Raw genomic sequence first — 13,993 nt, forward strand, 5'->3', positions numbered from 1 at the left:
GAGTAACAACCACACAGGCTCAACATTAATCAACTCTCAAACTCTAGTAAGGCATTGAAAGGTTAGTTGGGCAAATAGAGTATTTTGGTGGCAATGAACATGGCTTTTCTTAGTTTTGAGGTTGGTCGCTTAGCATAAGCCCTATGGTCACAAAAGTCATTTTCATTTCATTTTAGCTCTTAATTTTTTATTTCCCAACAGTCAAGACAGACTAATTGTATATTAAGTGTGTGAAGTAATGAATGAATCAATCAACCCATTAATTGGTGAATATGCCAAAGCTAATGTATTTTAAGTAAAAGCTCACTAACTTTTAAAGTATTTTATTTTTATTTAGTTAATTGAGAAAGAAAGGAGAGAAAGAGAGAGGCAGATAGAGAATGGGAAAGCAAGGGCCATCAGTCTCTGCACATGAACTGCAGACAGATTGGCCACCTTAGGTACCTGGCTTACATTCTCCTAGGGAATAGAACCTGGGTCCTTTGGCTTTGCAGACAAGCGCCTTAACTGCTGAGCCATCTCCCCAGTCCTCATTAACTTTTGGATGAGAATTTTAAGTATGACTTCTAACTTCTACACTGGTCCTTAGCCAAATGTCCAAGAAGCAATGACTACTGCGTTTCGAGTTCTCAATGATGTGCAACAGCAAAGAAAGAAAAATAGACATGACCTTGACATTCCAGAAAACAGACAGCGATCAGCAGCCACAGAAACCAGCTGACTTGGAAGTGAGGCCACAGTGATCTTGGGAAATAAGGAATATTAATAATAGAAATGGGATATTAGGGTCTCATGGGAACAAAAGCTTCCATTAAGCCTGCCATGTCCTTCCAGTAAGTTGTTATCTGAAAATAAAACATTTGCAAAGAAAACGAAAATGCCTTCCAGTAGTGGCAGACAGCTATCACACATCTTCTTTATTGCACAGGCCAACAACCACAGGGGAAGGCATGCTCTTCGTCAATGGAGAGGAGGCAAAGACTTGGATAGGAACAGGATGTGTCTCAGAGAAGAAAGAACACATTTAGCCTAACAGACTAGAGTATGGGACATGAAGGAGATGTCAGAGTTCCAGGAACCAAGTTACTATAAGTGTGTCTAACAGATGCACCTAAATTCGGCCTAGAGGAGAAACAACCACCGGGAAAAATATTTGGCTTTTGGCGCTCCTTCGCCCATCTACATTCCCCGCAGTGAAATCCTAATGTGATCAACATATGTATGCGTCCATCCTTCAGTACATTCCAATCGCTCCCCCTGGCTTGCAAAAAAAAAGCTCTCATCTTGGGGATCAATGGCCCTTTCTATCACAGTGGCTTGTTCTCTCATCACCGTGGGGAACACCGTGTGCTCGGGGCTGCGAACGCCGCAGCGCTGGGCACGGCGCAAACCGCCGCTGCACGCAGGCAAGCACGCGAGCGCCCAGCATCCTGAATGCTGAGCTTTGCCCTTACTTGGAGGCTTCCTTCCCCTTCCCATTTCAACTGCTGTTGCCAAAAGATTAAGTAATGACAGCACCTAGGATCAAGAGGAATTTTTTTGATTTTATTTAAATAATTTGTCACATATCAGTCAGTGTAGCACACATTAGCATAGTCACCAAATATTTTGGTTCTCCACCAGAGAACCTGGCAGGACTGGACGTCCTCTTTCACGGGTAGATGAGGCTCATGACTAGATCTGTCAGTGAGTTGTGGTAGGAGTAGGACGGTGAAGAGCCGGTGGGGGACTGCTGGGTACTCTTGTTCGTCTTGCCAAGTAACCATGTTCATCACAGTGGAGATTCCATGGGCTTGAATCTCAGTACAGCTCTGCTGTTGACCCGTGGTAGACACACAGCATGAGCAAGAAATCACACTGCAAAGCCTCTGTGTTTAGGGTTAGGGTTGCTTTAGAATATGCCGGCATGACAACTGCCATGCAAAATACTTTCACATACATTATTGTTGTAGCTATCTTCACATTATTGCTACAAAACACCCAGCCAAAAGCAGCTGACGGGAGGAACATGTTTATTGTGGCTTACATTCTTGAGGGGAAGCTTCAGCATGGCAGGGAAAGGATGGCCGGGAAGAGGCCAGGCATCACATCTTGTCCAAGCAGCTGGCAGACGACTATTGGCCTATAATACCCCAAAGCCTGTACCTGGGAACACACCTCATGTAGTAAGCTTTCACCTCCAAAGTTGCCACCAGCTAGTGATCAAGCATTCAAAACACACAAGTCTGTGGGAGACATGTGATTTAGACCACCACAGTTATATTCACTGATTTCCACAGTAATCTGTGGGCATGACAGACACAAGCAATTTTTTATAACTGAGGCTCTCAGAAGCAGAAACTTCACCCAATGTCAGTTCCTTTTACGCATTCATTCACTGAACAAATAATCATTGAACAATGCACTGTGGCAGGTAATATCCTGGGGAATCAAGATATAGTGGCAAGCAAAAGGAGTTTACATTACACTGGCAAGGAACAAATAAAAATCTTTAAAAATATATTTTATTTATTCATTTATTAGAGAAAAGGAAAGAGGCAGACACAGAGAGAGAATGGGCATGCCAGGGCTTCCAGCCAGTGACAGCAAACAAATTCCAGATGCATGCTCCACCTTGTGCATCTGGTTTACATGGGTCCTATGGAATCTAACCAAGGTTCTTTAGCTTTGCAGGCAAGTGCCTTAACCTTTAAGCCCATAAAAATCTTTTACAAATAAGAAACTCTACATGGCAATCTCATATTCAGGAGATGGAAATCAGATGAGATGACAGAGAAAAACTGGTGGCTGTTTGCCCTGGTCACGGAAAGACTGTCCACATCAGTCATGGGGTGAGGTCTCAATGACAAGATAAATCTCCCTACACAGATGTTAAGATGAAAAGACTTCCAAGAAGGGGCAAGAGTTCGTACAAAGGAACTGAAGCAGAAACAAGCTTGCTGAAGGGAAAAGAGAGGTCAGGGTCCACACAGGATAGTAGCCAAGAAAGAAAATGATGGAAGACAAAATCAGAGAAGCAAGAAAGTAGCTGAATCACACAGGGTGACACATCAGTAACAAAGTATTTTAATTATGTTTTATGATGGACTGTAGTGGGGTAAGACAAGAAGACAGTGCCCATTATGGAGACCAGTCCACCTGGGTGATAACAGTGTGACTGTTGAACTCTGTCGTCAACTTGATCCGACCAGGAATTGAGTCTGCAAGAGGTTTCCAGGAAGGACTGATAGAGTTAGGAAGTCCTTTACCCAGAGTGGGAGGCCAGTCAGTGTTGGGCTTTATTTAAAGAAGCCCCAGGAAAGAAGACAGGTCTTTCTCCTGGCTGCCCTTGCTACTTGCTGGTGCATCTAACCTGCTGCTACCATCCTTTGTAGACACTGAAACCAGCTTCACCAGCCTTCCAACGTAGAGTGAAGAGCCACAGTTCCTCAGGAATCTTCTTGGCTTTCAGTGCCATCCTGAGACTGCTGAGGCATCCAGCACGGTCCTCGTGGACTTTGCAACTACTAGGTTCTCGGACTCTCCAGGCTACAGACAGCCATTGTTGGACAGCCCAACCCATATCCTATAAGCCAATCTAGTAAATTCCTTTCTAACCACATGATTTCTATCAATTCTCTTCCTACAGAGAACCCTGACTAGTAGATAGGGGATGTGGACAGAACTGGACTCATTTAGGGCAGGGCATTAAGGGGGAGTCAACAAAACCAACAGATAGATTGAGAACCCCCAAGGTCAATCAACCTCAGACCCTGGGGGGGGAAGGAATCCCACCCAACCCTTGGGATTTTATCTTGAAAAAATGAGCCAGTGGATGGTGCTCTCATGGTTGGGACGAAAACAGCTGGAAGAAGAAAAGGTCTGCAGAAATACAAGACATTAAGAAGTCTGTGTTGTATGTGTTACGTATGAAATGACTTCTTAAACATCTGTGTATGCATGTGGATGCATGGTAAAGAAGGTTCAGGAGAAAGACTGGAGCTGGAGACAACAAAGTTAGGAGTTATTGACTTAGATATGGTCGTGAAGTCATAAAATTGATGAGAATGGATGTATGAACGAATGAATGAACTGAGTGAGAGGCCCTGGGACAACCTTTCAGCTGCCAGCAGAGAGGAACCTGGGCATCTAGAAGCACTAGGCAGGACAGGCCAGTAGGCAGAAGAAAAGCAGGAAACAGGATGCCACAAAAGCCCTAAAGAGAAAGGGTTTCAAGAATGAAGGTGGGCGTTCTGCTGAATGCTGCTGAGATACAAGCATCAGATTTAGCAAAACAAAGTTCACAGAGAGCCTTGATAAGTGAGGTCTCTGGAATTGGGGTACAGAAGAGTGGAGAGCTGAGGAGGACAAGGAGGGTGGGAGAAACTAAAGGAGGGTGAGACACATGGCAAATCAAGTGTTGTTATCAAGGAAAATTGTGAACAGAACAGTTTGGAATGAATCTGTGATCCAAGGAAAGATTTTTAGAGGAAAGATTTTACTTATTATAGTATGACCTGCAGAAGCCCAAAGCACACATCAAGATACCTGCCATTAGACGGGCATGGTGGTGCACGCCTTTAATCCCAGCTCTCAGGAGGGAGGCCGAGGTAGGCTGGTCACCATGAGTTTGCAGCCAGACTGGGGCCACCGAGGGAGTTCCATGTCAGTGTAGGCAAGAGTGAGACCCCACCTTGAAAAAATATATGTTGCTTTTTCAACAATCAATTCAAAAGTAAAGATACTGAATTCCTATCATGGGGTAATGAAGAGTGTCACTGAGCATCAGTCAGTGCCTGTGCGGCGCAATGTGAGGGACAGGAAAAATCACTGCAGTGGTCACCGACACTCTGCACTCTAACGCCCGCATGCACCTGTACCACTCTCACTGCCCAGACTGTTAACTTGCTTTCTGTGGAAAGAGACAGCAGCCACCCAACATCAAGGCAAGTCTGCAGAGGTTATAGAAGACGTGAGGAGGTTATATCTCATGCCACAGCAGATAAACCTCACATTAATATTTTAAATTTATTTTTTACTCTTAGCCAGATCTAGTGGTATAGGGATGTCACTCCAGCCACTCTGACAACTGAAGCAGAACAATCACAACTTTAGAACCTGTTTAGGCTATAGAGTGAGTTCAAGGTCAGCCTGGGCAACTTGGTGAGACACTCAAAATAAAAACAAAATTATGTACTAGGTATGTAGCTTGGTAAGCGTGCTTGCTTAGCATGTGGAAGGCCTTACATTCAATCCTTATTACTGCAAAAAATAAGTAAATAAATAAAAATGAATAAAAATATTCCTACTAAAATGATCCTCCGTGTGTCCTTCCACTGGTCCACATCCGCCTGCCCCGTACCGACCATCCACCTTTCTTCTCTGTGTGATGAAGGCTTTTTCCCTCCAGAGCTGCTCATCTTTTTCTCTCAGGTATATGTTCTTTGATGCCCATGTCCTTTCTTCCATTTCAAACAACACAGAGCACTGTCTAGAAGCAACTCTGGGCTAGTTCTTAACAGCATATACTTCCATCACACTCCATACACAAGGCACCATGAAGAACACTCAATCCTTAATAGGAACTGAGCAGACACCGGCTCTTCCTTTCTCTGGGAAGGAACAGGAGTAGAAGTGGCATCCTGACATATCCCAGCAAAGTCTTTACCCAGCAATGCCTGAGCCAGAGTTTCCTCCAAAGCACAAAGTGAGGCTCCTGTGCTGTGAGAACAGTAGGCACCTAGTCCCTTAGGTGGTCCTGGGTTCCCCTCCTGTGACCCTGCACCTTTGTAGAGCATGTGTGCTTTTGAAACCTTAAAACACTGAAATCCTGTCATCTGAGTTTGTGAGCTCTTGTGTTTTCCTAGAATTGCAGTTATACTAGAAAAGAGAGATAAATGAGATTTAACCTTATAGAGCCTTCAGAAATATGTACTAATAATCTAAGTTCACTAATTTTGTACCAAAATAGTAACTTGTAAATTTAAACGAATTTGAGCAGACATGATTCCATAACATTTGCAACTTGCTGTATTTCTGAAGAGTGTTCAGAACAAAGTACAATTAATGGCATTACATTCTGGGTGATGAATGCATTTACATAGGCCAATACTATTCAAAGAGAATAGGAGTGAGAGTCAGGGAAGGCTACTGCATGATGAAATCTTGGTTCAAACTTTTACTTAATGGTTTCTGACTGAGTTCTTAAATACATTTGATTAGGCAAAGAAAGTCTTGGATTCATCCACCACTTTTAAGCAGTTACATGTTCATGACTGCAAGTAGAAGCACAATGGAACACAAACAAGATGCACCAGCAAGGAAGCAAACCTCAACCCTGGAGCTCCAGCTCGATGCTAAGCACAGACCCACCAAGAGACAGAAGCTAACACAAGCCAGCATTAGCCAAGAAACCTTGATGGGCGCCCATGTGGCCCATTCCTAACCAGAAAACAACCTGCACTTTTCTCAATGATTATCTTTCCCAAAGTACATTTTCTTCTACACACACACACACACACACACACACAAATATATATATATTTTATATGATGGAAAGAAAATAATTTCATACTTTCTATTTTTGTAACTAATATCTCTGAGTCTCTAGGTGTTACCATAGGCAACTGGGACTTCAATCTCAAATAACACATCCATTTATGTGTACTCTTACTCACAGACAGAAATCCTGGGAGTGGAAATCAATTATGCAGGTAAAATTTCTTATTATTCTTTCCTCGAATGATGATGTTTAAATAATGAATAAAAGAAATATGCAGGTAAACGCAGTACTCTATACCTTAGGACACAGCAGCACCAGGCAATGCTCAGAGAAAGGGAGACTTAGAAAATTAGCACTGCTTGGTAATGCTCACCTGTACAAGAAAAGTCATCCACGCGGATGTATCCTGGGGCACAGTCACAGCGGTATGACCCTGGCAGGTTGACACACGCGGTATTGGCATGACAGTAATGCATCTTAGCAGCACATTCATCAATATCTAAGGAAGAAAAGAAGAAACAATATTATGATTGGTGGAGTACTGGAGCCAGCGCGCAATCAGCTTGCAATAATATCACAAAAGGGGACTGTCCACTGCAACCAGGGGAAAGCAAGATGTATGAAATAAAAAACCTAACTGCCAATCCAATGGCTGTCTTCGATCCCACCCTGGGCTGAAATGAATTCTAGAAAAATGTATGGTGAGATGCAATAGTTAAGATCCCAAAAAGTATGAAGACAGAATCAATTATTAATTTCTCACCTCAAGGATACGCTATTTAAATGCCTAAAATCAAGGAGTGTTGCCTCCATTGAGTTGACACCATTATTATGTATTAGGTATTCGCAAGAAAAGATGCAGCCTTCATCAGGGAGATCAAGGGGACCCAGCTCCTCTCTGCTCCTGTGTCTCACTGAGACAAGCTTTAATCCATCTGTTACAAAACATGCTGCAGTTTCTCCACATTGCATGTGAATATAGACAGCAGCTATTTTCAGATGCAAATCAGTGTCTTTGGTCCTTTGACCTGGAGGTCCTTTTCAGTAACAGAATGCTTGGCTGACTCAGCAAAAGGGAGGTTCTCTTTACGATGAAGGTCAGAGCTTCACCTGTTTTCTCATACAAAGTTCCTGATGAGGATCAAATTAACCTCCAACTATTGATGCAGTTTGGTGTCTTCTGGAGGTTATGTTTTCAAAAATCAATGGATTTATTTTTATTTAGCCCACTATTTTTTTTTTCTTTTATAATTAACAACTCCATGATTATAGACAATATCCCATGGTAATTCCTTCCCTCCCCCACCTTTCCCCTCTCCACTGTTTGTACGTGGTTGAGAGGAGAGGGTGTCAGCACAGCCGGGGATTCCAAGGCAGAACGTAAGCTGTAGTCACAGCCTGCTAGGTGCCACACCAAACCCCACTAGTCCTTAACTCCTGTCAGCTGATGCGCGAGTTATTTTGTTACGCATGCAAGTCTGTGAGCAGAGTGCAAATGTGACCCCTAGTTTAAAGTCCAGAACACTGAGGCTCAGAGAAGCTAAATCATCTGACACCCCATTTAACACGCGACGCCTGCGACCTGAATTGAGAAGTCGGCCTCTCACTCATTATTGTTCTATCTGAAAGCACCTTGAAGCTGGCATTCGGAGGGCTTCCAGGAAGATACTACTGACAGCCCAATACCTGAGCCACGAAAGAAAGCTAGAGATGAAAGTGGCTGCACCCGGTCACCGGAAACCACTCTGCTTCTTTTTAAAGGAAAAGTGGGTTGATTTATGTCCTAATAAAATACCCTGGAATAAAAGCAGATTCTTCTCTGCCCAGAGAAAGCTGTCAACCTATAAATAACAGTTTCGCTCGGGTAATTGAGATCTTAGAAAGAGACGGAGCGTTAGCACAATCCCCTAACTGTGCTGTGAGAGTGGAGCACCGGACTGGGGCGCTGGCGCCGTGGCGGAGTGCCGCTGCACGAGCACGGGGACTGCAGTGTGGGTGCCCGGAGCCCAGGCATCGCCGGACAGTCGCACCCAGGCCGCAGTCTTAGCGCTCCGCAGGAAGGCAGGCAGCAGATCCGGGGGAGTCTCTGGGAGCTCTCAGGCCACTAAGCAGTGAAGATCAGCAGAGCCCCTGCATCAATCAAAGTTTAAGGCTTAACGCTAACATACAAAAGGCAGGGCTGAAAAAGACAGTAGAGAGGACAACTCAAGGCTACCCTCTGATGTCGTAAGGACAATGGCGTCCTGTGCCCTGCATTCACATATGCACACGCAGTACACACACACAGAAACTATACACCAAAAACTGCACACACACACACACACACACACACACACGCACACTATTTACCAAGAAAACACACACACACACACACACACACACGCACACATAAACACACTATTCACCAAGAACACACACACGCACATAAACACTCTATTCCCCAAGAACACACACACACAGACACAGAAGACTGAAAAAGGAATGAAGCACCAGCATCAAAATTATTGAAGTAACAAGCACTGAAGCACTTCCTGTGCAGCAGCAATCTGATGGAGACATGGAACCCAGAACACATGCATGCAGGGAATCTACAGGAGGAGAGGTTTGGGGGAACTGCCAATTTTGAAAGTGGGCTAGTCCTCATTGATTATAAGACTTTGGTATTACAAGGACCTCAGAATGAACTTACAAGAGCTGAAGACTAGATTCCTGTGAGCAGGAGGAACACCAGAGAAGCCAGGCACAGGAAAGACTGTTGATAGTGGTATTGTTCACAAAATATGACCAGTTTTCCTCCTTCTGGGCATACAGAGCTATGCCCCATCCTTTTCTCATGCAAGAATGGCTGTGTGAGCAAATGTGAACCAGGGTGGAAGCCTATCACGTGTAGGTGGGCAGATGGCAGCCAGCAACTGGCTCAGAGCATATTCTTTTTTTTAAAAAAATATTTTTTATTTATTTATTTGAGAGCAACAGACACAGAGAAAAAGACAGATAGAGGGAGAGAGAGAATGGGCGCGCCAGGGCTTCCAGCCTCTGCAAACGAACTCCAGACACGTGCGCCCCCTTGTGCATCTGGCTAACGTGGGACCTGGGGAACCGAGCCTCGAACCAGGGTCCTCAGGCTTCACAGGCAAGCGCTTAGCCGCTAAGCCATCTCTCCAGCCCCATATTCTTTTTTATTAGTTATGTACACAGTGTGTATACGGTCATGTGGTACCATTGTTAGCCTCCTCCCTGTCATCCTTCCTCTGCAGGGACCCTCCTCATTGAGGAATAAGGGTTGTGCATTGTGAGGTTAGCCATCCGTTATGGGTAAGAGGCAATGTCTCTGTGCATAATGACCCATTGTGTGGCTCTAACATTCTTTCCACCCCTCTTCTGCAAATTTCCTTGAGCCATCTTGGGTTCATTTTAGGTCTGCTTCAGTGATGAGGTCTTGGGAGCCCCTGTGTCTCTGGATATCTGGTTTGGTAGGAGCTGAGAATTCTCTGTGTCGATCTCCTTCACCCCTGTGCTGGTATCAACTTCACCAAGAAAGCAGCACTCTTGCTCATTTCCCCAATTACTCTTGGTTTCAGCTTGGGCTCTGCTGAGTCAGCACATATGCTTGCTGTGTCTTGGAAGTCATGGGAACACATAGATGGAGACAGTTCAGCTTGAGTCTCTGAGTGACAAGAAGGTCATCAAACACGTTTAACAAGAGCAGTACAAGATATAGAAACACGTCCTTGTTTACTTAAGCCCTTGGGCTTCCTCTGCAAGGGTGGAGGACAACTCTAAAGGCATCTTGAGGAAGGGGGTTATTAAACTGGATCTTAAAAGAGGGGATTCAGAGGCAAAATTTGGAAATGGAAACATTCTTTTAATGACATTTAAAGAATATTAATTAGCCCTCTACTAAGCCCTCAGAAGGAAAGAGGAACAAAATGTCACCTTGGACCTCCCAGGCCAGCAAAACCTCTTTATTTATTTATTATTTTTGGAAGGATATGAGAGCTTTTAACAAAGTATTTGTTCTCCTCTGAGAAGGCTGCAGAATGATTCTCTATGGAAGTGGGGTTGCATCTGAGACCAGAGGTAGAAGTGAAACAGATAAAAAAGAAAAAATAATATACCAGACAGAGAAGAAAGTTCCAGGAGACCTGGTGACAGGAAGAAGCTTGGCTTATGTGGAAATGAACTGGAAAATAAATTTGGTCAAGCTCCTGCCAGGCCTCAGAACCCATGTGAAGAAGCTTGGACTTTAATCAGGGCAGGGATACAACCTAGTTTCTATTTTTAAACGATCACTCCCGCCTCAAGGAAGAGAACTGATCAGAGCAGGGCAAACAGAAGGCGAAATGACGTGGGTGGTTTACTCCTAGAGACACGGCCACACAGAAGTCCACCTCCCTCTGCTGGGACGCCCAGCCATTCTTCAAGTTCAGGCCAGTCAGGACTTGCCTCGGAGGCCATTTCATCTTCAGCCATGGCCACAGCTGACAACCAGGCATCTGAGTGCAATGAATGCCTGTTGTGGACACCTGTCAGCGCCTCCTAGAACAAAGCCTTGGCTCATTTTCCCGGGCTACTGTGCAACTGCTGCAGGGCCTGGCCTCATTTAGACCTAAAGGAGGCTCTTGGTACTTGCTCTCCTATGCTTGTCATTCACGCAGACCAAGCCAGCTCCTTTCAGAGGTTCCCAAAGCCTTGTAAAGTCTTTTTATGTAATAGACAAGGAGATGATTAAAAACAAACAGAAAAACACACAAGAATTCCTCACATAGATTTAAGGTAGTCCTTGCTCTCCACGAGTCGTTCAGAACCTGTGGCCTGATGCCCCTAGTGCTCAGCTAGTGTCCGACAGTAATAGGTTTTGTTTTCAGTTCATGCTATTTGTAATTTTGGCTCTTGTACAAATATCCTAGCACCAGCCTTAGAAGAAGTCAGGGCCAAAATGAAGCCAAAAGATCTGGAAAAAAAATACCAGGAAATTAAACCTCTACAACCTTACCTCCACTGTCTATCCTTCATCTAAGAGCCACAGTGTGACCAGACAGCAGGGAGAAGCTCAGTGGGCTCACCTAGCTGCATCTCGTGGTGTTGGGAGAAGAGGAGGAAGCAAAACCCGTAGTTTCAGAACAGAGATGGGGTAACGACTGCATCAGGTTTGCGAAAAGAAAGATTGTTTCCGTCCATCCTCAAGGAAACATAACATAGACTACAGTCTCAATAGGCCTCAGGAGTGCTTCAAAGAGAAAATCAAAACAGAATTCATGCCTTCAGAGAGCCGGAATACCCTGAGAAAATAATCCCCAGAAATAGCAAGTAACTGAGATTTAACTGTATTTTTTTTTACAAGTGAGATTTTTAAGGCGAGCTTAGGACAAATACTGCACTTTGTCCAGAGGAAAAAAGGTCCTGAGACACAATGGATAATTATAAAACAGAACAACACAGAAAATATAAATCCCTATTGAAAGAATGAACCCACTGCCAAGAGAGAAAAAAACTACCCAAAGCGTCTGGGCTTCCTACAATGGGTTGATTGTCCAGCCTGACCGTTGCCAGGAGGTTGCATGCCCTGCCTCAGCAGCGGCCTCTCTCAGCGTGGCAGCACCTCAAAGCCAGGGTAAGAAGGGGCCTAAGTGCGAGCTGTTGTCTCCAGGTGCAGTCCAGGCTCTAGTTAAAAGTCTAAATCAGTCTAAAAGATTCTTCTTGGCAGATCCATGGTTAATTTGCATTTATCGAAAGGACAAAGAGATTTCACAAAGCCCATCTTTAGGTACAAGGAGAGCCAGAGGCCACACAATACAGACCTCATAAAATGAAGGCAGGAGGAGGCCGCGCCTGGGGGGTAACAGATGTATGTGGTCACCTTATTTTAGACACTGTGTGCCCAACTCGGTGGGGCATACCACCATTCCGCTCACTCATGACCACTCCAGGAGGCAGGTGCCCCCATGTTGTGACCATAAACTGATGTCCAGCGGTCACTAGGTTACTTTCACAAGCAAAACCTCAGTCAACATAAATATCTGGACATGGATGCAAGTAATTCATCTCAAGCTTGGCACGTTTGCAATAGCAGTTCTGACGTGTGATTACACTTCCGTGTAACGACCTGCTCTGCCGGTCAGATGTCACTCTGACACACAGCCACAGGCAGAGCTCCAGTCTAGTTCCATGCGCCACACTGTCCATGACGCTTGCCTTGGGCTCACACTCTCCATTGGTAAAGAAATGCTGCTTCACAAATCACTGCTTTCGTGGGTCATTTATGTCAAATCTTAACATTTTCACATCTTAGATTTCAGAGACCTAAGGCCTCCAAACAGGAAGGTGAATTCTGCTTTCTCCTGGAGCCCAGAACCTGACATAGATGAGACTTTACTCACACTTCGGGCCATTAAAGCCTCCAAGAATTAGAAATTGCTGACAAAATAGCCTGAGTTTGTATGCCATTATTACATATATTTAAGAACTATCTTAAACCTTACCGCAGTTTATTTTAGCTCAAGTGTAATGGGGCCCAAATTGTGATCCATTCATATAAATTGCTTGTCACCTTTGAAATATTAGAGTTCATCTTCTGGTGGTCTTTTGCAGTAATGAAAGTACATGATTTATGATCCTGGGACAGTGCAGTAGTTTGTTTTCATTTCTAAAAGGTATACTTACATACTTTAGAATGAAACTTGATGTGGCATAATGACTCTTCACATATCATCAGCCTCCATATCTTGAGTTCAGAGCAAAGTCAGACTCAAATTTGTCATTACTGCTATTAAATTAGAGTGCATGGTCTGAACAGCAATCAGAAAATTAACTTATGATGCAGGGTCTCGGCAGCATACACAAGTAAGTGCAAAGATTTCTCTTAATAATGTGTGATCTATCTTGACTTATTGTGTAAAACTTTCCTCTAGAAAGATAACCAGGGGAAGGATGGACCAGAAAGTAAAGCCATACCCCATTTCCTAATGTAAATTTAAAAGGAAACAGTAGGGAAAGAAAATCGGTGTTCAGAGTTCATGGTCTAGTCAATTCGTTCAACTACTTCAGGAACTGCCACCCAGGATAATGCACGGACCCAGTGCCTAGATCCCAGCCGGCATCTGCGCAACTCCAGGCCACATGCCCACGTGCTATACTCTGACCACTGGATCAAGGACGTTTGTCTGACTCTCAGAATCCATGCTCCATTCCTGCCTGCTCTCTGTTTTAGTGCTGAGGAGTGAAGGGCCTGGCCATGATGAGTAAGGGTCCCCCACGGAGGTGTCCCCTCCCCTCCCAACAGTGTTCTCGCTTTTCAGTTAGCTACCTGCGGCTCTGAACAAGTCACCCTTCTCTAGACTGTGGGTCTCCTATATCTAGAGAGAGAGAGTTGGCTACTGGTTCTCAAGCTCTTGACAGGTGTTTCTGTCTACTCACCATGTCCTTGCAGGAACTGTTCCAAGTACCATTTCTAAGAGAAAGGCCTTTCAGAATACAATATAACCTGAGCCCATATCACTCCCTGTCAACTGA

The 13,993-nt window shown here is 44.4% G+C and overlaps 1 protein-coding gene across 4 annotated transcripts in view; it reads right to left on the reverse strand.

The window, feature by feature from the left end:
* The window catches only part of Nell1 (neural EGFL like 1), a 916,515-nt gene that overhangs the window by 451,170 nt on the left and 451,352 nt on the right, over positions 1-13,993 (reverse strand). For all 4 annotated transcript variants that reach the window (XM_045145536.1, XM_045145534.1, XM_045145535.1 and 1 more), the window contains one exon: positions 6,855-6,980. In XM_045145536.1, coding sequence (XP_045001471.1) covers positions 6,855-6,980 — 126 coding nt within the window. The remainder of the gene's footprint in view (positions 1-6,854; positions 6,981-13,993) is intronic.

This window comes from Jaculus jaculus, chromosome 3 (assembly GCF_020740685.1).
Source record: "Jaculus jaculus isolate mJacJac1 chromosome 3, mJacJac1.mat.Y.cur, whole genome shotgun sequence".
In the NCBI taxonomy this organism is placed as follows: domain Eukaryota; kingdom Metazoa; phylum Chordata; class Mammalia; order Rodentia; family Dipodidae; genus Jaculus; species Jaculus jaculus.